Source organism: Peromyscus californicus, unplaced genomic scaffold (assembly GCF_007827085.1).
Source record: "Peromyscus californicus insignis strain IS unplaced genomic scaffold, ASM782708v3 Scaffold_22__1_contigs__length_63687245, whole genome shotgun sequence".
In the NCBI taxonomy this organism is placed as follows: Eukaryota; Metazoa; Chordata; class Mammalia; order Rodentia; family Cricetidae; genus Peromyscus; species Peromyscus californicus.
The window spans coordinates 28362298-28389654 of NW_026294525.1; the positions used below are offsets into that span (position 1 = coordinate 28362298).

General features: G+C 43.3%; 1 protein-coding gene across 2 annotated transcripts in view; it reads right to left on the bottom strand.

The window, feature by feature from the left end:
* Positions 1 to 23761: 23761 nt before the first annotated feature.
* Pde7b (phosphodiesterase 7B) overlaps positions 23762 to 27357 on the bottom strand; it is a 311632-nt gene continuing 308036 nt past the window's right edge. For both annotated transcript variants that reach the window (XM_052751151.1, XM_052751152.1), the window contains one exon: positions 23762 to 27352. In XM_052751151.1, the coding sequence (XP_052607111.1) occupies positions 27138 to 27352 (215 nt within the window). In that variant the 3' untranslated portion in view covers positions 23762 to 27137. The remainder of the gene's footprint in view (positions 27353 to 27357) is intronic.

The window sequence follows — 27357 nt, forward strand, 5'->3', positions numbered from 1 at the left end:
TGTTGAGGTGTGGGGACTTTAAGTGTGACAGTGTTGAGGTGTGGGGACTTTAAGTGTGGCAGTGTTGAGGTGTGGAGACTTGAAGTGTGGCAGTGTTGAGGTGTGGGGATTTTAAATCTGACAATGTTGAGGTGCGGGAATTTTAAGTCTGGCAGTGTTGAGGTGGGGGATTTCAAGTCTGACAGTGTTGAGGTGTGGGGATGTTAAGTCTGACAGTGTTGAGGTGCGGGAATTTTAAGTCTGGCAGTGTTGAGGTGTGGAGACTTGAAGTGTGGCAGTGTTGAGGTGTGGGGATTTTAAGTCTGACAGTGTTGAGGTGTGGGGATTTTAAGTCTGACAGTGTTGAGGTGTGGGGACGTTAAGTCTGACAGTGTTGAGGTGTGGGGACTTTAAGAGTGGGTCTAGTGAGGCGCTGCCCTCAGAAGGGATTAGCTTAGTTCTCTTGGGTCCCCAGTCAGTTCCCGACAGAGGGTTATTATAGAGTACCTGACCTCTGAGTCATTCTGCCTTCCTGCCTCCTTTGACACTTTCCTTTCTGCTTCCCGACAGTGTTGTGCTGTATCCAGAACGGGGCCCTCATCAGAAGCCAGGCACGTGGGGCTGCCTGATCTTGAACTTTCAGACCCACACACCGGGAGCTAAGTAAACCTCTTTATAAAGTGCCTAGCATCTGGTATTTTGTGATAGCAACAGAAATCAGATAATACACAAAGTATAGAGGAAAAAACGTTGAACAGACATAAAGAAATAGGAGTTATCCATTATTGGTTTGAAATGAACCTTCTGTAAATCAGAGTTAGGCAGTTTTTTATACTTTGTAGCCTCATTTCTGCCTCTAGATTTGTCTGCCTACCTCTCAGACCTGTCATGCTTTCCAGATGTCCTGGTAGCTCATTTTGTCCCAGTTACCTGTTTGCTGCTTCCTGGCAGGGCCAGGAATAGTCATTAGCTGCATATCATAAAGTGTCCTTTTATTGTTATCCACCAACATCCTGTTATTACCAACTGGATCTGCTTTCCTTGACTGGTAACTACTATTTATTAGAGAGTGAGGTCTTGCTATGTAGCCTTGGCTCTTCAGTGCTTGAAACTTATTGGACTAGGCTGAGCTGGAACTTGCGATGCGCTTCCTTCCTCTGCCTCCCAGGTTCTGGGGTTACAGGCAGGCACCATGATGAGGCCTTTGTTGTTTTAAGACATGGTCTCACCCTGAAGCCCAGATTGGTCTGAAACTCGCATTGTAGTTATGAGCTCGGGGTAACCCTCCTGTCTTGGTTTCCCTAGTGCTGGGGTTACAGGTGTGAGATACCATGTTTGGCTTACATTCTTTCTTTTATTCAAATGCATATTCCTTAAATATAGACTGGCTTCCCAGGGAATTTGGCTTTCTTCTGCTTGGGTATTTCCTCTGTGATATATTCTGCCTCTGCTGTGCTGGGCTCTGTCCTGGACTGTCAGATTCAGATCCTACTACTACCCTTGCCCAATTAATTGCTGAGAGTTTGAGGCCAGTCAGGGCTTCCATAAGAAGTATTCATTTCCCCCTTTCAGTATTCACGTTACTATGGCAACAAACATGCTATGAATACCCTCTCTTCCCTTTAATAGTTAGTGTGCCTGAGGACCAGTTTATTTTTTGTTTTTAAACTATGGCCATGGTAAGCGTCTCTCTAGCTAGCTCTTACATCTTAAATTAACCCATTTCTATAAATCCATACTTTGCCACGTGGCTTGTGGCTTACCGGGACTTTTACATCTTGCTTTTCCTGGCGGCAGCTAGCAGCGTCTCCTCTGCTCTGTCTTTCTCCTTCCTCTCTCTCTAGTTAGAATGGAGGACCAGTTTCATGGTCCTGCGTTCCTCTGGTCCCTGCCTGACCCCGAGGTCCCTCAGCCATTTATAAAATAATAATTCAGATGCTTAATATTAATTACCAATTGCATGGCCTATGGAAGGCTTCTTGCTAGCAAGCTCTTATCACTTAATCCATTACTATTAATCTATATGTTGCCATGTGGCCATGGAGTTACTGGTCTGCTGACATCTTGTTGCTCCTTTGGTGGAGGGTTTACATCTCTCTCGACTCTGCCCTTCTTCTCTCTGTATCTCTTCTTGGATTTCCTGCCTGACTGTCAGCTTTCTTGCCATAGGCCAAAACAGCTTCATTTATTATCCAATGGGAGCCACACATATTCATAGCCTACAGAAAGACATCCCACAGCAGTCAATCTCAAGAACCATGTCTGCTGTTTTAATTCATTCTCTTCCAAAACCAACATCTTCAGCCAGAACTCAACACAGAAGTTACATCTGCTTTGAATGCTTTCTGTTGTGAGTTATTTGTACTGTGTGAAGATGTATTAAAAAATAGATGTAGAAATGATAGGATAAAAGGGTAGATTATTGAATCTACTCTAAAAAGAAGAAGAGGCAGGATATAAGTATAAGATAAAAAGGTAGATTATTGAATCTGCTTTTACATTGGATTGGATTTTTGTATATTGTATACAAATCATGTATATTGATACAAATTCAAGATTGATTTTGTTAGAAAATACTGTACATACAAGATATTGTAACTATACAGTTAATTTAACAATGTAATGCAAATTGCTAGTCCTTGAAAGTTATTATTACCAATTAATTAGGCTATAAAGAAATGAAAATTAGTAGTTAGTCATTACAGTCAAACTTGTAGTTATGTTAGGTATGTTTTCAAGATCAAACAGAGATATATCTTAGATATACAAGTTACCTTCAAACACTTCAGAGATCTACAGAATATGGCATTTAAGATATTTTAGTAACAGTTTTTTCTTCTTTTTTTTAAAAAATGACAATGAGACATGTCTGCTCCTGGCAGCACCAATCTACTTCAGAGAAGATGATGGGCATCAAAGAACCTCCGTATGGAGTTTACTTTCATTGTGGCAAATGTTAGCCACTGGGCAAGAAACTGCCCTTGCCTTGACTGCTGACAGTATGCTGTCCAAAGTGGACAAGCAGGACACAAAAGAAAGGACTGCCAATCCTTGCCAAGATAAGGTAGGAAGGCCCTCTAGAAATCCTGCTTCACAGATGGGTCTGTCAGATATGCTAGGCCTGTAGGCCGAAGATGGATGCCCCAATGTTGCAGAGGAACCTTGGGTGACTGCTCAGGCAGCCAGCTGTCTCTGTCATTTCTCGCATTTTTTGGAGGTCACTTGCCTGAACTTCCTTCTTACTCAGTTAATATTATTTCCTTCTCAGGTCTCTGAGAGAGTTGAAGATTAGATAGTTATAGTTTTCCTTGTTAACAAATTCAGAATAGAAACTCACTGAAAAGGTGTAAAGTGTATAAGTTTGAAAGACGTCAAAAGATAGTTTTGGGTTGGTAGTACAAGTGAGGACAGAAAGTAGACTCACCAAAATAGGATAGAAGATGGAGTATTTTCGCTGAATTTGTCAAATGCAAATGGACTAGACATTGTTGATGCATTTATTGCCTGTGTATATAATATATACTTATTGTACTTATTGTATATAGTTTTTCTATTAGTTATAACCTTCTTTTATTATTTTAGACAAAAAAGGGGAAATATGGTGATATATTGTATACCCTTGTGGTGGTATTGTGTTCCCCAAAATATTGTGTACCCTAATAAACTTATCTGGGGTCAGAGAACAGAAAAGTCACTAGGTACTTAGGATAGGCAGTGGTAGCACACGCCTTTAATCCTAGCATTCCAGAGGCAGAAATCCATCTGTTCAAGGATACAGCCAAATATGGTGACTCATGTCTTTAATCCCAGAAAGTGAGCCTTTAATCTCAGGGAGTGATGGTAGAAAGCAGAAAGGTATATAAGGTGTGAGAACCAGAAACTAGAAGCATTTGGCTGGTTAAGCATTTGGCTGGTTAAGCTTCAGGCTTTCGAGCAGCAGTTCAGCTGAGAGCCATTGGGATGAGGACACAGAAGCTTCCAGTCTGAGGAAACAAGACCAGTTGAGAAGTTGGCTAGGTGAGGTTAGCTGTGGCTTGTTCTGCTTCTCTAATATTCCAGCCTTCATTCCAATAACTGGCCTCAGGTTTGATTTTATTAATAAGAACTTTTAAGTTTCCTGCTACATACCCTAATAAAGCTTGCCTGGGGATCAGAGGACAAAGCCAGTCACTATATTAAACACAGGGATCAGGCAGGGGTAATACATGCCTTTAATCCTACATTCAGGAGGCAGAGATCCATCTGGATCTCTGTGAGTTCAAGGCCACACTGGGATCAGAGCAAGGCATGGTGGCACATGCCTTTAATCCCAGCACTAGGAGGGAAGGAAGATGGCAGGGCACAGAAAGGTATATAAAGCATGAGTAAACAGGAAGTCTTTCTCTTGAGGCCGAGGATTTCATAGAGGTAAGAATGTGGCTGGCTTGTTCTGTTTCTCTGATCTTTCAGCTTTCACCCCAATATCTGGGCCTGGTTTTTTTTTTTTTTATTAATAAGACCTTTTAAGATTCATGTTACAACACCTGGATTTCATTACTCTGGAAATTGTCCTAGTTTCTAAGATGTTTGGAGAATGTGGCCATTTCAGCTTTGAGGAATAAAGCTCATGGAACCAGCCAGACTGTGATTTCAAGGAATTAAATCACTTGCCATTGGTCATTCTTTCATTCAACTCAACATGGTTTTATCAAGCACTGTTGTTTTAGGTACTGTATTTATAACAGTGAATAACTCATGGGTATATTCTCAAATTGCTCAGTGTTTAGCACCCCCTCTGCTTCTGGATGCTGGGTACCAAGTAAGTGCTATGCTATGTGGGGGAATGCTGTGGTTATCCCAAGGTGGATGGTCCAACCAAACAGGTTTCAGTACTTGAATTGGACAGGCCAACTGTTAAGTTTCTAAAAATCCCCAAACGAGGAAGTTCAATGACTTTCTCCTTAATTTCTCACTTTCCCTTAATTTCTCACTTATCGTTATATCTTTAGAAGTTGCTTCTGCGTTTCTTTCTTCCTCGGGTGTCCATGTCCTTAATCATGGATGTGGGAGTCACTGGTTCAGGCCAATCTTTTTTTTTTTTCTTTTAAGGTTGGTTTATTATGTATACAATGTTCTGCCTGCATATATGCATGCAGGCCAGAAGAGGGCACCAGATCTCATTATAGATGGTTGTGAGCCACCATGTGGTTGCTGGGAATTGAACTCAGGACCTCTGGAAAAGCAGCATGTGTTCCTAACCTCTGAGCCATCTTTGCAGCCCCCGTCAGGCCAATCTTTGATGACTGTGAGTATCTGGCATACTACATACTTAGGTTAGACACAGGTGGGCTGACAGAGATTCCATTGCACTCAAACCCTGCATCAGAGAGAACTATTAAGTGGTTATGAAAAGGTCAACTAGATTAGCATGTTAGGAGGCTGCTGGGCAGGTAGAATGGATTGTAATACCTCAGGTGGAAAATGATGATTAAAGCAAAGTTAGATGTGGTAAGTGTTGCTGAGAGAGGAGACTCTCTACGTCAACATGGAGGATGCAAGTTTGGGGGACAAGGCATTTTAGGAGCATTTGGGGGTGGAAATAAGATTGTACTGAGGTCAAGATTTCATGAGAAGTACAAACACATAAGATGATAGGAAATATGATTTATGAAATATGATTGTGGTAATTTTGCAGTCTTGATTATTCTGTCTATCTTAAAATATATGCAAGAAGGGAACATGGTCTCAGTTTCCTGGGCATAAGAAAGGTGGTTTTTTTTCCTGCTGTTTCTCTGCTCAAATTATTTTTGGTCAGGCTTGGTTTAGATGGTATGAGCCCCCAAGTAAATGCACATGTGTTATTTGATACAAGACTGTGGGTTCCTTGGCCCTTTAAGCCACTGAATCTGGTTTAGGAAGTAGCTTTTAAGAAGTCATTCTCATTTCCCGTTTAATAAATCTTACAGTGCTCCGATGGTTTTGTTTTCTTTTTTTTTTTTTTTTTTTTTTTTTTTTTTGGTTTTTCGAGACAGGGTTTCTCTGTGTAGCTTTGCGCCTTTCCTGGAACTCGCTTTGGAGACCAGGCTGGCCTCGAACTCACAGAGATCCGCCTGGCTCTGCCTCCCGAGTGCTGGGATTAAAGGCGTGCGCCACCACCGCCCGGCGGTTTTGTTTTCTATATGTTGTTTGGATGATTGCAAACTGATTAACTGCAGTATTGAGATATCCGATGTCTTGAGATTAAAAAAGGCATTTATACTAATGTTAACAATAAGGTAGTATAGATACTTAAAATTTAGGCATGTAGATCTCATGTAACGTGTTGTCACTCCCTCCCATACAGCTTAAATGTTTTGAGAAGTGGAGGAAAAACCAGAGATGAGCATGAAGTGGGGCTCAGAGAGAAGATGAGGGGGCTGCAGTTACATATTCTCAGGGAGTGAGCCAGCGGAGGCTGAGGTCTTCGTTGCGATGGAGAGGGGGCTGTCTTTCTCCCGTTTGCTGGCCGTCTCATTCAAAATCTTCAAAAACTGTTTTTCCTGTCTTCTCAGGCATCAGACATTGGCTTTATTTACTTCTGACTCGTGCGGCTTTGTTCTAAGGCTGCTTAGTTGTTGAGGTGCTATATGAGGGTGAGTAGATTGTGGAGAATTATCAAAAATAGAAACTTGAAATGCTGGTCAGACTTTGGTTTGCATTTGTGGGGTTTTTTGCTCTGTGTACTATCTCTTTCTGAAATCTCTCTCTCTCTCTCTCTCTCTCTCTCTCTCTCTCTCTCTCTCTCTCTCTCTCTCTCTCTCTCTTTCTTTCTCTCTGACAAGGTCTCACTTATGTAGACCAAGCTGGCCAGAAACTCATAAAGTTCAGCCTTGCCTCTGCCTTCTGATTGCTGGTATTAAAAGTATAAACCACCATGCCCAGATACTTTTTTACTTAAAGCTTCTAAGAATATCTTGTCTAAAGTTCAGTTTAGTTAATCACTTATGACCCTCCTTTTTTGTGGATGTAGGGTCTCTCTTTGTAACTCAGGTTGGCCAGGAACTCATAGAAATCTCTGTGCCTCAGCCTGTTATCTGGTAGACATTGTGATATATCCTGAGCTTGAAGAGATGAATAGGGCATATCCAGAGAAGGCTAGACCTAGAAGCATCAACCTCAAAATTGTAAAAGTAATGTTGGATGCTATACTGGGCAGTGGTGGAGCACACCTTTAATCCCAGCAGTTGGGAGGCAGAGGTAGGCAGATCTCTGAGTTTGAGGCCAGCCTGGGCTACAGAGTCAGTTCTAGACAGTCAAGGCTACACAGGGAAACCCTGTCTTAAAAAACAAACACAAGTAATGTTGGACTATGTGACATGAGGGTTCCTATGGGCACACTTGGAACATACACTGAAGTTAATGCACCCAGTGACCTTCTTTCCTCATGCTTTCTCTGAGTAAGCTGTGAAGTCAGAGGGGCTTGTTTTTAATGTTTTCTATGCGTATATGACATCTAAAAATATGAAAGCCTATCAAAACCTAGCACTGCTCTAAGTGATTTGATCTTCAGATAACCCTTGGGGGACTCTGATTACCACACTGATACAGCAGAGGCCAAAGAGATTAAGAAGCCAGTGGAGGAACAAACAGCTCGTAAGTGGCTGAACCAGAGTTCAAGTTCAGGCTATCTGTCTACAACTGGTCTTCTGTGCTGGGTCTCCACTGATTCCTGCCAGAAATCAGGAGTTAATTGTAATTCCTAATCTGTTTTAGAAGTGGGGGAATGAGCAACACTCAACATTGTTTAATTCTTTTAGTGAAAAGTCTTTGAGAAGTTTTAGTGCCTGACATCAATCTACCAGCCTCACTCCCCTTGTAAACATTTCTTGGACACTCAGGGGCATATTTCACACTGTTTAGCGTTTGTGTCTCAATTCGGAAATTAAACTCTAGATGAAAAGGTGGTTCTGTTGGTGGTAGAGTTACCTTCTCCTTTTATCTGGAAGACAAGATCACATCCATCATGATTCTAGGAGGAGAAAGGCTCCTGCTTATAATGGTAGCAGAGGTGTTGTTGGATTTGAAACATTTCGTGAAAATGGTCCAGAATTCTAAACAGAGATTCCAGGAAGGCTTGAAGGTTTCTGGACAGCAAGGTCAGTTTCAGGGAAAAAGAAATATATGATTTCTAGCAAGTCCGCCAATTCTAAGAATGTTTTCTTTCTTTAATTGAGTGTGAAAAATCACAGAGCAGTAGGGACTCGGTCAAAGTGGTCTCTGTTTCTTCACTGCTGTTTGATCGCCAATTCTCATCAAAGCTGAGAGGGCTTCAGTGGGCCTTGTCTGGCAGTTTCTGGGCTTGTTTTTAAAATTCTGAACCAATTGTGGCTGGGAAGTAGACACAGAACCCTGAGCTTAGATAAATATCTTGGTGTTGTTTAATTTTTTTACTATGTAGATTTTTATTATATGGATTTATTATAGCAATCCTTATATATGGATTGCATGCATCCCTGACACACAACAGGAAGTATTTACAAAAAACTAATTTATCACCTCTCTTTGCAGCTCCATGATGGGCTCCTAGTTTTTTATTTGTATGAGTGCTTGCTTGCATGTATGTATGTGCACTGTATGCATGCCTAATGCCTATGAAGCCAGAAGGGGTCAGATCCCCTGGAACTGGAGTTACAGGTGTTTGTGAGCCACACTGTGGGTTCTGGGTATCAACCCAGTTCTGCTGGCAGAGCAGCAGCTGCTCTTAGCCACGGACAAATCTCGCCTTCCTGTGTTCTCTGTTACTAAAGAATGGCCCATTTGAGTGGTCAGAGGTAGAATTCTTTCCTTAAACAAAATTATCACACCTCTCCATTTCATTTAGAGAAGTGAAAGGTCTGAAGTCTTGTCTTCCTGTAACAACATCCTGCCTGGATTCTGAGTCTCTGGGGACACAGTAGGAAGAAGAATTGCAAAATGTTACTCAGAGATCCTTGAGACTACTTCCAGATGACACATCAACTCTCTAGCAGTGGTGCTGTGAAGTCTGAAGTCCGCATGGGGAAAGCAGAGTGGGTTTTCTTTCATCCCAGGTCATCAAAGGGCCTAAGCTCCACCCACGCTAGCCCAGGCTGTTGGGGTGTGGAGTCTTAGACCACTCTCCACAAGTCCCCTCTGCCACTCACTGGGGTGGTGAAAGAACTCAGAATTTCTTTCCTTTAAGGACTGGCCCTGTGTCTAGTCTGTCTCTGTAAGTCTCGAGAGTCTCCTCACATCTGTAGTGGTAATGTTGGGAGTCATCCCCTGTGTATAACAATGGTTGGCTTCATCTCCACTTTACAGGACAAGTACTGTTCCTACACCAGACTTTCCTTTATCCCTCCCTGCTAAACCTGAAAAATGTCCCCAAGGACACTGCTTTCTCTCTCAGTTAGAATATACCTCCAGCTGTCCTTTGGGAAGTGGTAACAGTGTCTCCCTTGTGATTTATGTCATGAGTCTTCCAGTAGACCATGAATCCACTACCTTTGTTGAGGGACAAAAAACAGAACAAAGCAACCGTGAAAACCTTCTCTTGGGATTCCTGCCGTGGACCATTCCCACTTCCTGGCTGCTGTTATTATCATGTCACATTCTGTTCCTTCTGCTTCAGTCACGTGGGGAAGTGTTAGCCTTCCTCTCACTCACAGTCCTACCAACATCCTCTGTGACGTCAGCAATGAAGTGGATACCATGTACTCTGCATTCCTTAACTTCTGACCTCCTCTGTGTGTCTGATGCCAAACCTCCTGCATCTGTCTTCACATTAACTTTCTTTGCCCCTGGCTTGACAGAGCCAGACCGTCCATAGCCTCGTACCAGGGACTCACCTTCCAGCTTGCTCTGGCTCTTTTCTTTCTCATCTCAAACATCTCACGTCCCTGGAGTCTTGGCTTCCATGGCTGCTGCTTGAAATAAGCACCGGGGAGGAATTAGCAAGTTTTCATGTTGCTGAGACCAACTTTTGTGGGGACGGTAATGCAAGTGATGGGTGATGTCACTCAGTATGCTGTGAATGTGCTATTCTGATTGGTTGATAAATAAAATGCTGATTGGCCAGTAGCCAGGAAGGAAGTATAGGTGGGATAAGCAGACAAGGAGATTTCTGGGAAGAGGAAGGCTGAGTCAGAAGATGCCATCCTGCCATCCAGGGAGCAGCATCCAATGGCACACAGGTAAAGCCATGGAACATGTGGCGACATATAGATGAACAGAAATGGGCTGAGTTTAAGTGTAAGAGCTAGTCAGTAGTAAGCTGAGCAGTTTTAATTAATATAAGCCTCTGTGTGTTGGGTCTGAGTGGCTGCAGACTGGACAGGACACAGTAAAACTTCCAACTACAGACAAGTGTCTGATACATCAGTGCAGAGGAACTAAATCCCCTACAAGAGGTCCCATCATAGCAGGCTGTGGCCTTGCTGCTTCAGGAAAGCTGCTCTCTTCCCTCTGTGGTACCCAGTGAGGACCATCAAGATGGGGCCAGGAAGGAGGGATGTTCCTGCACAGCACTCTTACTTCCTGCCTGAAGGGTTTGTCGTTTTGCCAGGGCCTAGCTTTTGTGGCAGCATCAGGATAATATCTATGCATTTGTAAAACTTAGCCACCTGGGCGCCGTTCTTGTCATTGCCAACTGTTTTTGAGATGGTACCAAAACCCATCTCTGTATTTTTCTTTTCAAACTTGGATTTTTCCTTTCTCCCCCTCCCTCCCTCTCTCTTCTGTCTCTCTCTCTTTCTCTCTACTCCCCTCCATCCAGGGTCTCTCTGTGTATCCCTGGCTGTTCTGGAACTCTCTGTGTAGACCAGGCTGGCATCAGTCTCACATGGATCCACCCGCTTCTGCCTCTTGAGTGTTGGGATTGAAGGTGGGCACCACTACGCCTCACTCGACCTTGTGTTTAACAGCTGAATACCTCCTCTTGTGTGCCCTCTGGAACTCATATTAGACTGAGAGTATCTGCCAATTCTTCTAGACAGGGCTTGGTTGCAAGACAGGGTTTGGTTGTGAGATAGGGTTTGGTTGTGGGACAGGGCTTGGCTGCAGTGAGGCTCCCCCTTCTTGGGGCTTTTAGCCCTAGGGCTACCCTTTAATCATGCCAGTGGCACCAGCCTTCTTGGTGCCATCTCACGCATCATCTTACAGTGTGAGAAAGAAGAGACTCTCTGTCTTTTGATTTTCTGTCACCTAGCAGCTTCCTGTCATCACCCCTCCCCCCCACCATTCCTTAGCTTACATTACAACCGCCTGGTATGCCACGGCAAGGTGTCTTTGTTCCCAAACCCAGATCTAGGAAGAAAAGACACCGTCTTGTCTTCTCTATACCTTCATCTAGGTGCCCAGAGCGGCTGGAAACATGATGGAAGATAGAGACTGAAACCCCTAAATTCATGACTTCTGACTCTGGTGCCACACCACAGTTGTTTGGTGTGCTGTCAACTCTGTCCCACGCCGCACAGATATTTTTCTGATTTACTCTCTTATTCTGTGCCTTAACCTTCACATCACCCCACGTGGTGGTTTGAATGAGAGTGATCTCCATAAGCTCATGTATTTGCATGCTTGGCTCCCATTGGTGAGCTGTTTAGGAAGGATTAGGAGGTGTGGCCTTGTTGCGAGGTGTGGTCATGTTGGAAGAAGTGTGTTACTGGGGTTGGGCTGAGGTTTCAAAACCCACACCAGGAAGTCTCTCTGGCTTCAGCCTACAGATGAGGTTGTAAAATTCTCAGTTCCTGCTCCAGCACCATGCCCATCTGCTCCTGCCATGAGTATCGTAGACTAACTCTCTGAAACTGTAATTGAGCTCCCAATGAATTGCTTCCCTTTATAAGTTGTCTTGGTCATGTTACTTCATCACAGCAATAAAACACCAAGACACTGCCTTTCTCCATGGGCTCCTGTACACTTGGCTGCACCTAGAATGCAGGGGTGTCGAAATGAGATTGCTTGTACTTTCCTACATTAAAAGCAGAAACATACCTGTGACCAGCATGAAGGTGGGAAGTCCACCCTCATGTCCAAGGCCTCCTGCCCTCTGGATACCATCCTTCCATGGGAAGTAGCATACCTGTCAGTTTTTTGTTGTTTTTTTTTTGAGACAGGGTTTCTCTGGGTAGTTTTGGTGCCTGTCCTGGATCTTGCTCTGTAGACCAGGCTGGCCTTGGACTTGTAGAGATCCGCCTGGCTCTGCCTCCCAAGTGCTGGGATTAAAGGCATCTGCTATTGCCACCTGCCAGTTTTATGTTATTTTTTAAACTCCTCACTACCTGTACAAATATTTAAGTATTTTATTTATGTGTTACAATTTTAGTTTCTTGATGCACTTTGACATTTTTTCATTCTCTGGGACACTGTAATCACAGTTCTACGCATCTAGAAAAAGGTTATTTGTCCAGTACGCTCTTGGTTTTCTACATTATCACTTACGTTTCACCTCTGGTGTGCTGTCCTCTGGGGGACCCTCCTTGACAGCCGCCTGTATTCTGAAAGGGTTAGGGTTCCCTTTTAAACGTAAATGTAAAACTTGTGATAGCTGAATAAAATCACTAGATTTTTTTTTTTTTTTTTTTTTGGTTTTTCGAGACAGGGTTTCTCTGTGTAGCTTTGCGCCTTTTCCTGGAACTCACTTGGTAGCCCAGGCTGGCCTCGAACTCACAGAGATCCACCTGGCTCTGCCTCCCGAGTGCTGGGATTAAAGGCATGCGCCACCACCGCCCGGCTAGATTTTTATTAATGTTGAATTTATCTATGTTGCAGTTTGGTAAGTTAGGCAAGACTTAGCATCAAAGAAAACTGGGCAACGAGTTTATAGGATCCTTTGTATTATTTCTTAAAACTGTGAGTAAGTGTACAACTGTGTCCAAATAGAAAGTTAAAAAAAAAAAGACCAATATGGATGGTGTGTGTGTGTGTGTGTGTGTGTGTGTGTGCTGGGGTAGATGGAAGGTAAAGCCTGGGGAAACAGTGAGGATATCAAGGTATATTTAGCTGGAGTCTTCCTAAAATGATGTCAGAGGCTCAGACTATTCTTCTCTGGATATAGAGTTTACAGATATAATTGTTTAAATCAGGTCACACAGGATGGGGGTGTACCCTGATTACATGCTGTCTTTGGAAGAAGAGATGGTCATAGATAGGCAGAGATTGAAGTTTTATTGTCCTTACCCAAAGGCCACCAAGTGGCGCTCTAGCAACCACCGGAAGTCAGAAGAGGGAAAGGAGGGTTCTGTTCTGGCGCCTCTAGAGGGGAAGGACCGCCAGTGCACCGACTTCAGACCTTTACCCTTCATAAGTAAGAGATGCGTTATGTTAAGTTTTAGTTAACTCATTTTGTAGCAATTGGTTACAGCATCGTGTATGTAAACAAACACCTGCTTACTCTAGGTAGGGCACTGACGACAGGCCACAGAAGCAGTTCCACCCGAGGCTACTGAACCAGCGACTTTATTGGGATTATAGAAGAAGCATGAGGGGTTGCTTACCCGAACAAGGATGACTCAAGGCCAGTTGCATCTCTAAAAGCTAACTCCAGTGATGGGGCTAGAAAGGTGAGGAGCTTCTCTGACGGGCAGGAAAACTCAATCCCAAGGGCAAGGTGGCTGCGGGGAGGAAACAAACTGATACATCCAGGCTGCACGTGGGCCTGGCTGCACGTGGGCCTGGCTGCACGTGGGCCTGGCTGCACGTGGGCCCAGCTTCTGACCGGCCGAGCTCCGAGTCTACCTGGCTGGAAAGCTGCGGACTGGAGGAGGCCAGCAGAGACCTCCATGGCAACAGGAGCTAATGGTAACTTTTTGACAGCTCTGCCCTGTTTTGCTGCATGCGGTTAGTCATTCGAAAAATTAGGGTTCAGCTGGTCCTCAGTAAATCTGACCAAGTGGACCTGGGATTGCATACATACACTTGTGTCAAGAAACTCATTGCAGCAGGAAGACACAAAGACGTCAGAGCCGGGCTCCCCACCCAGCTCCTGCTGCCAAGACTCGTCTAGAGGCAGAGATGGACCTGCTGGTCTCCCAGACCTGAGAGCTCCGGGGCAGCATGGAGTTCACTTGAGCCAGCCTCTAGGACTCACCAGCTGCTGCAGGCAGAGGATTCATTCCTGCCTCAGTCTCCAAGACTCTGCACTGTTCATCCAAGATTCATGCCTGCAGCGGCTTCCAGCCTCCAAGACCTGTGGCTTCTGGATTTGAGACCTGCTGGTTCTGTTCTATAGGCTTGCTCTGCAAGGGATTGCTCTCGCTGGCACCCCAAAGTCCCTGAGAACTTTGATCAGTAACACTTTTCAGATCTCCATTGTCTCTCAGAGCTAGCATCTCACTGCTGCCAAGCATTCCAACCATGTGACACTCTGTTGTTCTACACGTGTAAAGGTAGTTAATTCTGAATTGGCAGCAAAGCAACTCCTATTTGTACTATTTGCTGTCTGCCTACTCTATTCTAGACAGGGTGGACAAGAACTTGGTAGCAGATAGATGGTCTCCACCTAGAGAAAAAACATGCATGATGAAAAACTAGCATGGGTGAAAATTCATGAAAGCTGCACCCTTGGTGCTCCCTGCCCAAGTGTGGTTAGAACCATAGGACAGACTACCTTCCCCAGAAATTGCTTACCATTTCCATAACCTTGGAGAGGGGCCTTGCGAATGCAGTTTCAGGAGCTTCCTATGTTTAAGTTATCTTTCTGAGTTTTCTGTGCCTTCCTCTTCCCTCCAGGAAAGAATGTTTCTGTTCAAAGGAAATAGCTACACAGTGCTCTGCTTCTTCTTCCTCTATATCATGCCTAAGGGGCTTAGCAACAGCAGCTGAGCCATGATCTGAGATGACCTGGACAAATGAGAGGCAGCCATGTCACACCAGCAGATGCATATTCATCAGACCTTCCCCAGTGGAGGGTCTATAAGGCTTGCCTCTTCCTGAATAAACTGAGCTTGTTGTTTTCGACCTGACTCCTAGTGTCTGTGTCATTGATTCTGCACCGACTCACTCCCTCCCCCAAAGGGAGCCTCAGGGGACCCTGCCACAGACCCATAGTCTTGGAAGGGGTAATATGGATGTTTGATTATTTTCTCCCGTTTATGGAGCATCGGTCCAATATGCCACAATAATGGGCATTTAGTCTTAGACTTTGACCAGTTGTGAATCTGCAGGAATTGCTGCTCACTGCAAAAATAGATGGGTTGTCTATACAAAATAACAACAATAAAACAAAAAAAATCACACCACAAACAGACAACACACATGGAGAGATATACAAAGATACAAAGACACACACACACACACACACACACACACAAAACCCAAACAAAACCAAAAAAGCCCAAAAAGAAACTTCAGAATCAGCTTGCATCATAGAGCAAATGGAGTTCATAGACATCTACAGAATATTCCAGCCAATGTCTCTGGAGTAAATATTCTTCTTAGCAGCTTTTGGAACTTTTATCAAACTAGGTCACATTTTAAGTCATAAATAAAGGCTTAAAATACAAAAGAAATAAAAATAAATTTTGCATCTTATCAGATCATAATGGAATAAAAATAAGTAGTAAGAGAAACTGCACATACTATATAACATATGGAAATTTAATAACACGTTCTAGAATGATCAGTGGGCCATTTGAGGAAATCAAGGAAGAAAGTAAAAGGCTTTTAGAATCCAAACAATGTGAAAAGACAATTTACCAGCTCTTTGGGGCTACAGCAAAGAAGCTCTAAGAGGGAAGTTCATTTCTATTCATGCCTACGTTAAAAACATCTGAAAGATCTCAAATAACCTAATGATGGACCTCAAGGTCTTACAGGGAAAAAAGAACAGACCAAATCCCAAATTAGTAAATGGAAGGAAATAGTAAAGATCAGGATGGAAATTAGCAAAATGAAGCTGAAAGAACAACACAAAGGATTGGGGAAACAAAGAATTGGTGCTTGGAAAGATAAATAAGAATGACTAACTCTTAGCCAAACTAACCAGAAAAAAGGAAGACTCAAGCTAATCAAATTAGAGGTGAAGATGAGGACATTACATCAGATGCTAATGAAATTTAGAAGACCCTTAGGGAATAGTTTGAAATACATTACAATAAATTAGAAAATCTAGAAGAAGTGGAATAATTCCATGTACAACCAGATAAAACGAAATCAAGAGAATATAAATAACTTGGACATATCTATAAAAAACAATGAGATTGAAAGAGTCATGAAGAAAAGTCCAGGACCAGGCCAATGCTACTGAACTCTGCTAGACCCTTAACAAAAGCTTATACCTCAAATCATCCCATACAAAGGAATTATAACTTATCTTTGGACCCAGCTATTACCTTGGTATCAAAACCAAATTAGGACATAACAAAAATAAAAAATAAAAAAAAAGAAATGTATAGACCAATTTCCCTGATGGACAAATGAAAAAAATTCCCTAAAAGAAGAATCAAATTAATGTATTAAGAGCATCATATGCCATGACCAAATTGGTTTAACTCCAAAGACTCAAGAATGGTTTAATGTATGCAATCAATAAATGTAATACACCAAATAAGTAGAACCAAGGATAGAAATCACAGGATTTACTCAATAAATGCGGAAAAGATCTTTGACAAAGTTCAACATCCCTTCATGACTGAAGCCCTAAAGAAACCTGAAAGAGAAGGAACATTATTTCAACACAGTAAAAACTACATGACAAACCTATAACCAGCATTGTATTAAATGGTAAAAACTAGATATATGCACTTTGTTTTTTCACTCTTTTGAAGCAGAAGTTGAACCTAGGGCCTTGCTTGTGTTATTCAAGTACTCCCCCAATGAGCTACAGCCCCAGCAGTCCCTCTTAAATCAGCAGCCAGGTAAATATGTCCACTCTTCTGTACAGTATTTGAGCTCTTAGCCAGACTGATACGGCAAAAGAAAGAAAGAGAGAGAGAGAGAGAGAGAGAGAGAGAGAGAGAGAGAGAGAGAGAGGGAGGGAGGGAGGGAGGGAGGAAGGAAGGAAGGAAGGAAGGAAGGAAGGAGGAAAGAAAGAAAGAAAGAAAGAAAGAAAGAAAGGGGCCACAAGTTGGGAAGGGGGAAGTCAAACTATATTTGAAATGACATGAGCTTATACTTAAAAGACTCCAGTTCTATCAGGAAATCATTAAACAGAATGCCTTTGAATGAAGTAGCAGGATGCAAACCAACATACAGAAATTGCTAGACTTTTTTTTTTCTATACTAATAACCAACTGCGAAACAAATCTGGAAAACAATCCCATTCATTATGACCTCAAAGAATGCTCAGGAGTCAACCTCAGTAAGGAGAGGAAAGACCTATACAAAGAAAACTTTAAAACATTAAAGAAGTTGTAGTAGACACTAGAAGATCTTCCATGTTCATGGATCAGCAGAGTTAGCATTGTGACAGTATTTCCAGAAGCAATTGTGGATTTAATGCAATCCCTGACAAAAATCTCATTTACATACTTTACAGGACCAGAAAACAGACAATCTTGAAATTCATATGGAAGAACTAAAGACCCCGTAGCCAGAGTAATTCTGAGCAAAATAAACAGTGCTGGGAGAATCACAAAACCAGATTTCCAGTTGTTCTTCAGAGCTATAACGACAAAAACATCACACTACTAACACAAAAACAGACACGTACAGAAATTTGTGGCTTAATAAACATTCCTCAAAACCATAACCCCCACCACCTCCTCTCTCAAACCCAGAAAAACCCCCAAACCAAAACCCCTACCAACTACTCTCCCAAACCCAGAAAAACCCCAAATCAAACTACCCAACTACCCAACCAACAAAACCAAACTCCTGACACAGAACAGTGAAATGAAATCTGTAAGAGAGGGTGAAGTGAGGTAGATATGATCCAAGTGTTTTTCATGCATCTATAAAAATGTCAAATGGAAGTCCATTACTTTGTACAAATAATATATACTGATAAAAGTTTAAAAAGGAAAATTCAAACTAGAATATAGCCATGAGAAGTAAGAAGATATAACTTTGTAAGTGTACTTGTCCACAGGGCTTAGTTTGAGGATTATAAAAATGGGCATATGCCTGCTAATTGGGAAGAAGAATAGGGTGGGTTTTGTGTATTCTAATATTTTAGAGATCTATTTATTTTTATTTTTTTTGTGCTGATGTTTTGCCTGTATGTATGTTTGTGCACCAAGTGTATTCAGTGCCCATGGAGGCCAGAAGCAGGTATCAGATTCTCTGGAACTGGAGTTACAGATGGTTGTGAGCCACCATGTGGGTGCTGGGAATTGAACCCTGGTCTTCTGAAGAGCAGTCAGGACTCCTGACTTCTTAGCCGTCTCTTTAGCCTCTCCAAAGCGTTTTTAATGAGGATAATAGACTCATTGCTCCTCTAATGCTCTTTTGTAAAGGGGAGCACTGGAACTGTGCCTGTCATTTTTTGGTGAGTACACGACTGGGCAGAGCTGTACAAGCTTTGCAGAGGGTAAAATTCGGTGTTATTTCTGCAGGCTTCTTTTCTGAATGGGTAGAAATACTTAAAGATCTTTGGATATCAAGGCTTGGGGCAGGGGGAACTATTTAGCTCTTCTCAGGAGAGTATGCTCAAAAACTCCAGGAGCCAGATGGCACATATCTTTATGCCAACACTTGGGAGGCAGAGACAGGAGGATCATAGTGAGTTCCAGAACAGCCAGGGACAAAGAAAGAATAAACCATGATCTCCTTGAAACACTTAATATCTACTAGATCACAATCATGGACTTGAATTCAACTATTGGGGAATTTATTACTGCAATTTAAAAAGTGTATGTTTGTATATGCACCATGTGTGTTCAGGAGTCCATGAAGGCCAGAAGAGGGCGTCAGATCCCCTGGAAGTAGAGTTACAGATAGTTGTATATAGCCCTGTGTGTGCTGGGAACCTAACCCAGGTCCTTTGCAAGAGTAGTGAGTGCTCTTAATCACTGAGCCATTTCTCCAGATCCTGAAATTGGGTTTTATTTGTTTGGATTTAATGCTAACGTTATTTTGATATGATTTTCAATTTGTCAATCATATGTTCCCTAAGAAGTATTTGAACCAGGTACGGTTGGCATATGATTTTAATCCTAGCACTAGGGAGGCAGAAGCAGGCAGATCTCTGTGAGTTGGAGGTCAGTGTGGTTGGCACAGTGTCAGGCTAACCAGGACTACATAGTGAGAATGTGTCTCAAAGGAAAAAAAATCACTACTTTCTATGCCGGAAGTGGAGGAAACACAATAAAAGGATATCATCTGTTATTAAAAAGCTTACCAGAACACATTTGTGAAGGTGGTGGGAATGGAGGAGAAGATTGTTTTGCCGGCATTTGATGAACCAAGTATTTTTCTGTATGCAAGGAACTGTTCAAATGCCTTAAATGAGTGAGCTTTTTGAATCTTCCAAGTCCTTTGACACAGATTACACTTTCCCTATCATTTTACAGGGGAAGAAGATGGGGTCAGGGTATTTGGAAACATCCCTAATCTTGGTAGGTGGTAAAGTCAGGCCAAGGGCTCAGTTACATTAAGTACAATTGTTACACCTCAAACCAGGAAGAGCCAGCCCATGCTTGTGTTAGCTAGCTCCAGCTGTCAGTTTGACACAGCTAGAGTCACCTCAGAAGAGGAAACCTCAGCTGAAGAATTTCCTAGCTCAGACTGGCTTATGGGCATGTTTGTGGGGCACCGTCTTGTTATCAGTTGAGGCAGATGGGCTCAGTACACTGTGGGTGGAACCATCTCTAGGCAGGCACTGTCATACAGGTCTTGGGCTGTATGAGAAAGTTACCTAGACATCAGCCTGCGAGCGAGTGAACCAGCAAGCACCCTTCTTCTGAAGTTTCTGTTCCAAGCCCCTGTTTGGGTTCCTGCCCTGGCTTCCCTTAATGATGGACTGTGTGTGACCTGGAAGTAGAAGCCAAAGAAACCCTTTCATCCCAAAGTCGCTGTTGATCAGGGTGTTTTTTTTTTTTTTTTTAATCATACAGCAGAAAGCAAAATAGAACAATACCAATACCAATAAAACATGCGCACGCGCGCGCACACACACACACACACACACACACACACGCACACACACACAGACACAGGAGAAACAAAACCAGCCACTAAGCCACTAAGCTGGGCACAGCGATGCTAGAGGACTTGGGAGGTTGAGGCTGGAGTATCACAAATTTAAGGCTATTTAGTGAGTTCCTTGCTCAAGAAAAAGTAAAATGACAAATGGGGTGATTGTGGTGGGTGGGGACAGTTAAGAGAGGCTTCATGATTTCAATCCCAAACAGGATCCACAGGCGCGACATCGCTGGTTCTGTCTCGGGATGTCCACAGCTTGGGAGAGTTCTGAAACGCAGGTAGGGAGGAGTGTGTTCACTCGGTGCATTCTTTCTTTAAACTTCTTTGATGGTGAAGTCCTCCTTTTTCTGGGGGAATACTTTAACAAACCTTATAGCACGTGCATTGCTCTGTAATTGGAGAAATGTTAGTTTAGGAACACGATCTATTTTCCAGCTACCTTTTGGCTAGCCCGGAGCCCTTTGTGGCTTTAATAGCCACAGAGGATCCGATGAAGTTACACTGGGCAGGCCCATTAGAAACTGCCATAGATAGTTTGTGAGGTTTGTAGGATTTGAGTAGAATTCCTGAACACTTGGCAGGCTATCGGGTTTTGTGTATTTAACCAAGCTTTATTCGTAGCCACAGCTGAGTTCTTGTCAATTCTAGGAAAGTGCTATGTTAGCCAGACAGGTTATCTGTGGCTGGTCTGGGGAGTATTTACATTAAAACCAGAAGAGAAAGTCCTGTTTTGTCCCAGATCTTATCAGTGCATTCTTGGTACCCAAGGGGCATGATCTTCTTCCTTCAATAATTTCTGATAGTGTTTTGTCCTTGATATAAAGATTAGTTTATGGCCAGCCTGGCTACTTATAGATAAAATCATGATCAGTGCCTGTGAATGGTCTTGGTGTTTTCCCATTGCACAAAAATTGATGAAACACCCAGAAAGATGCGCCTTAGCCTTTACTTTATAGCTCCCCTTGCAGTAATAGAGGGACTTATGTTTGTGAAACATCCCCGTTTGTCAGCTTTCTGTTGTGATGACAAAAATATCAGAAAATCAATTTGTGGAGAATAATCACTTTGCTCATGGTTTTCGAGGTTTCGGCATTTGGTCAGCCTGTTGCTTTGGGATCATGGCAAGACAGTGAGAGAGCATCATGGCAGAAGGACATGGCAGAGGACGTTGCTAATTTCACGGCATCCAGGAGGTAAAAGAGAGCATCTGGGATGGGATCCACGATACCCTTCATTGCAACCTAACATTCTTCCCTGAGTTCCTTTTTTTTTTCTAAGACAGGGTTTCTCTGTGTAAGAGCCCTGGCTGTACCGGAACTCACTTTTTAGGAGTTCCTACATCTTAAAGGTTCCCTTGCACTCTAATATCTCCCAAGGACTGAGCCTTCAGGACCATTTCAGACCCAAACTTTATCGAGCTCCTGTCTGTTGGAAACCATGATTTAGTCCTATGGATAGTATTTAATTTTGACCTTACAACCATCCCCGAAGGTAGGTGTTACCATCATTTTATATAGGAGGAGACAGAGCTTAGAGAGATTAAATCATCTACATAGACTTAAACAGTAAGTGATAAGGAAGCAGCTGAGTTCTAATGTGTCTGGTTTTTCAATCCCACACTTTTAATTCTCTGCCGCTATACTCCCCTAAAAGGGAGACATACCGGAGACTAGAGCAGCACCCACAACTCCAGCATTTGAAGCACCGCAGGTAATTGAATCAATGACACATCGTTTGCTTTGATAACGAAGATGAGAATTTTCAATCCACGTCAGTTTAAGCTTTATTCCCACCCCCTCTCTCTCTCTGGCTTAATTGAAAATGAAAGGTCCTATGATGGACTGCTTTGTGGCCAAGAAGCTCCTTACTTAGTCATTACTCAAATAGCTGACCGTGCATGGCATTCCCTGGAAGCAGGAATCCGCTCTCTGATGGGAGGCTAAGAGGCGGCTCTGCCTTGTATGTTGCTGTAGGAAAGCTAAGAGGCAACAGCTGAGAATATGTTTCAACACATGTGAGTATGAACCTCATGCCCCTTAGGAGGTGTAAAGCCATGGATGTTCCTGTGGCTCTTATCAAAAAGCTTCCCAAACTTTCCAGGGCTCGACACAGCGGACCAGGGCCATCACCAGCAAGAACCGGGATGTTGGAAGCACAGGCACACACAGTGGGAGTCCGCTGTGGGATGCCTTTCTGTATGCTGTGACTAGGACGTGCTGCTCTCATTGGCTGATAAGTAAAGCTGTTTGGCCAATGGCAAGGCAGAATAAGGGTAGGTGGTACATTCCAACTGAAGACGGAGACAAAGAAGGGTGGAGTCAGGAGGGACGCCAGCCTGCTGCCCAAGGAGCCATAAGATGCCAGCAGACCAGTAATTCATGGCCACGTGGCAACATGAAGATGAATAGAAATGGGTTAATTTAAAATGAAGGAGCTAGCTAGCAAGAAACCTGAGCCATAGGCCATACAGTTTGTGATTAATACAAGCCTCTGTGTGTTTACTGAGGACCGAGTGGCTGCTGGACCATGCGGGACACAGGAAAACTTTCGTCTACAGGAGTCAACGATTATTCTTTTGTTTTGAGGAAGCCTTTCCTTCACAGAACATTTTGAAGAACTGCAAAGACACACTTGCCTTTTATTCTAGACTCTGAGGAACAACCCATAAAAGCAGGCTGTCATTGGTACAGAATTTGCAGTAAGTCCCTGTCTGCAATCTCTTTTAATTGCCACAGCAGTGATAGGATAAGTCTTATGGTTTGGAAGCAATTTTGGAGTGATAATTATTCACTGCTCTGGGACTGAAATGAGTGTCAGTCCCAGAAGCCTATTTTTCTCGAGTGTGTGCACTCTAGGAGGGCACTTTGGTTGATCTGCCCTATCGCAGGCATGACACTGGTTCTTTAAGAAGCACTCCCTGGCTGGGTGTGCTGCCATATGCCTTTAATCCAGCCTTCACTCAGGAGGGAGAACAGGTGGATTTCTCTGAGTCTGAGGTCAGACTGGTCTAAAGAGTGAGACCCCCGTCTCCAAGGAAACCAAAAAGAGCGTGACAAAAATAAACCAAAGAGAAGCCGTCCCTGGTAATACAACTCTTTGATGCAAGTCAGATGCTACTGGAAGGATGCAGTCACTTTAGATCCCTATCTGCAGCACGGCTTCAGTGTGTTGTAGCTCTTCAGCCAGTACCGAATTACACTCCAGTCACTCCCATGCTTCACCTACTTGACAGCTCCTACTTGGTTTCCATGCTTGCCTGGCTCGTGTCTGATCGTCACTGGAATGTCACTGTTCTCTCCCCTCTGGTTTTGACTTCATGCTGTAGACGTCTACAATCGAAACGTAGTTTTGCTTTCACATGGGGAGGCATTCAGGGATCAGTGGGATTCTGAGGAACAATCTTAAGAAGATGGATATGGAGACCAGGTAACGGTAGTCTTTACCTTAACCTCATTCATATGTGTGCCTGAGAAATGTGAATCAGAAAAACAGAGAATTCTGGCAAAATGTTAAACCAAAGTATAGTCTGTTTCCCTCACTTGGTAATAGATGAGGAGTAAGTGATGTCTTTATCTAGATAGATATTTCTGCAGCCCTGGGGGAAGGAGTCACACACACTATGTTTACAACCATGCATACTGAATATTTCCTAACAGGAGCATCCCCATATGGTAGGCTGGTGATGTGTTACTTGGGGGAGAATCAGGATATTTTTATACCGTGATATTTTTAAAGAAATTATCTTTATTTTTAAGTGTTCATCTGGATAGACATGCCAATGAATATTTAGGTCACATTTTGAGCAAAACTCACAAGTTGTTTTTTTTTCAAACTTTACATGTGTACACAAGATGACACAATTTAATGGGCTCTTAAAAGACTGAAGCATGAGGAACACAGTGAGATACAAGCTCATAACCAAATCGAAGTCAGTGAGCAGATCGGATGCAACACAAAAGGTCACAGAACTGTGTTTTCTAGGAAGGACCATCTGAAGACAGGATTGCAGATGTGCTCCAAGGCCCTTTGTGGGAAGCTACAAGCAGTGAGAGGGAGAGGGAGAAATAGCCAGTTTTTACTTAACCTAACAGGGAACTATGGGTTGGCAGGGTTTATCAGGTCTGTTTATTGAATGACCACAAGGAAAAGCGGGCTCTGATTATCACTCCTGACAATGATGTATCATTCTCTCTCTCTCTCTCTCTCTCTCTCTCTCTCTCTCTCTCTCTCTCTCTCTCTCTTTCTCTCTCACTGAAATCTTGACTTTGGCTTGCTAAAACCTAGTTCTTTGAGTTCTTCATTTCCAAGCAGCGAAGGAATTACACATGAGCTGGATGGGCTAGCAGATTAAGACTTCAAAGCTATAGTGAAACATGGACCAAGAGCCATGTCTCCACTGCTAATTGGACAACTTGTATTAAATTATTCCAAGAGAGCCATTAGCAGGCAAAAAAGAAGAGTTTTCACAGTTGTTTTTTTCTTTTGCCAACAAATGGGGAGCTCAAGAAGTTTCTAGATAGCAGAAAAAGGAAGGTACATCTAGTTTATGCATCATGCCCCATTTTACTCCTGATTTTCATTATACCGTGTCTTAACTATTGGATATTTGGTAGTTTTATTTGTTAACTCCTCTTTAAGACTCAATTGCAATGTGAAACACCTTTCGCCAATAAACCCGAAATTACTAAGAATGTCCCATCCCAATTAAATCATGATATAATTATAACTCAAGCAAACTCGACTTCCTCGACTCCAGGTGGAGATTTCATTGGCTAAAAACAGTGTTTTCTGTACTGTTTCTATTTTGTCATCCTGAGCAATCGATTTCCTTAATTTGATCTCCTATGCGTAAAACCAGACTACGACAGCCCCAAAGAAGAGAGGGTTTGGAGCAGGAATCCAACTGCTGTACCCATCCATCTTGTTTGAGGCCTTGCTTATGCTCAGAGCTTCAGAATTTCATAGCAACAAGGAAACACGTCAGCTCATAGCTGCTACAGAAAACAAAAGTTAGTGTTAAGTTTCCACAACTTCCCTTCTTACCCATATCCGTAATTTCAACGTATCATCCACCCATTTCATAAGTTCTCCACTCTGTCTTCAGCACCCCCTTGCCTACTTTAATGAAAATACAATCAACTTTCCAATTCCCTCCAAAACCTTAAGTCTTCAAGCCCCAGTCTCTCCATAAGAACATATTCCAGGCCAATCAAGCTTTTAACCTTTCACTTGTATTATTAGGAGAAACAAAAAGACCCTCATGAGTTGTCCTTAGGGAGTGAGAGCAAGCTGCCTCCATCAGCTTGAGAAGCGGCTTGATCATGGCAGAAAGGTTCCCTCTCCCCCTATACGTTAAGGTGAAGAGAAAGGTTACTGGCAGTTTCCATCTAACATTGGTTATGCTAGAACTTATAAAGAAAAGGCTCAACGCGCAGAGTTTGGCTGAGTAAGAGTGCCGAAACACACTAGATTTTACAGCCAATTGTCCGCAGAAGAGCGGCAGAAGAATTCCAAGCTGACTGCTGGTTCCAGCCTAGTGAACCACAAAGACCTGCTGGGAAGGGAAAGTCTCTTACACAACTGAAATAGTTTCTTTCCTTAAATAATGTTAAATTCAGCTAAATAATTGGGCAGTTGTTCACATGAAGCTATAGGAAAAAAAAAGAAAATACCCAGTTACTATCAACACCAAAGAAATGCACACCAACCAACTGTGGACCAAAGGGACTTTGGTATTGTAGTCATAACAGACAAATGTGTGGCTTTGGGAGTTCCCTGATGGTGAGATGACAGGGTCATAGAAGGCTTTTGAGACCGGCTGTGTCTCTTGTGAGGTCGATGCACCCCGTGTTCCATAACAGGAGTCACAAACACAAGCTCATCGGCTGGCTTGTTAGAACAGTGTGCAATCTGGCTGCACTGAAAAGGGACTTCCGTCTTGCTGAAAGGGTGTCATTATTCGGAGGAAACCATACTTGGTGCCATAGACTGAAAACTATGGTCTCAAGAGGAATGCTCGAGAAGTTTCCAAAAAAATAAAAAAAAACGTTCCCTCCAAGACGATACTCAGTTTTGGCTTGTGACCTTAGCAGGAAAGCGGAGAGATGGTCATCGGGGGGCAGGCAGTTCAGAAAGACATCTGCAAAGATTTAGGTTGGGCAGCTTTGGGAAGAGGAAAGATGTTTACAGTTAAGGCCTTTATCTGCGAACAACAGTATATTAATAAACTCTATACCATATTTACAAACGCATTCTCTTGTATTAAAACTAACAGTATTCTGTTCACAGTGCCATTGTTTATACAGGTAGCAATCCCATAATACTCATGTATTTTGGCATGGGAGTCAGTAGCGTTTGGTATTTACAGAAAAATGTACACGTGTGCATATAAACAGGTCACTGAATCCGTAAAAGACAGATTGACTAGCGGTGCAAAGGGTGAGCTGTACAGCACCTTCCACCAGATGGGAGAGGAAACACGGTCTCAGAAATCACAAGGATGCCAGGTCTCCGACTAAAAGTGGCATGGAGTCAATAGCAAAACCATGAACCCCCTCTTCAGGTTTGGGTACACTGAGTAATCTTAGTCCAGAGTTTTAGACCCATTGTCTGGTGCAGGAAATATAAAAGTTAAAAAGATTCATTATTATCTTGTAATAATAATTATTATTAAAATAGAAGGTACTTTCTCTCACACTCTCGTTTGTGCCCTGGCCCTGACGACCAGTCTTGCAGTTCCAAGGATGCTGGTGTTGTCGCGCAGGTCAGATGGCGAACCCTAAAATGCTCTGGACTTAGGAGCCGCTGCCAGTCAGTGTGACCAAGGGCCAGAGCGGGACGTGGTGGCAGGAGCACCTCTTTCTTACTCCTGGTCTTTTCGGTTGGGGCAGGTTGCCCCAGAATCAGCTCGAGGGACAGACAGGACGAAGCCGAAAGCCGCTCGCTCATTTCGGCAGCTCATGCTGAGGTGGCAATGGCTTCTGTACACTGGGATCAACGGAGGGAGGCGGTCAGTGGCAGGCGGGCGGCATTCGAAGCCCAGAGTGGTGGGTTTGTGGCGGGGGCCATCAGAGGGCCTTGCTCCTGCAGACCCGGCTGTCTCAGGGCGTGGCGCCTTCCGTCTGCTCCAGGGTCTCGGATGTGGGGGCCGCAGGGTCCTGGCCGCTGTCCCTGTGTCTGTGCTGCTTGGACAGCAGGCTCTTCCACTGGGCTTTGTTGTGTGCGAGATGGCTTAGCATGTTCTCCGACAGGGTGCTGTTCCCGGTGAACCGGGCCCACTCCCGGAAGAGCGGCTCCACGATGTAAGTCATGAAACCTGTA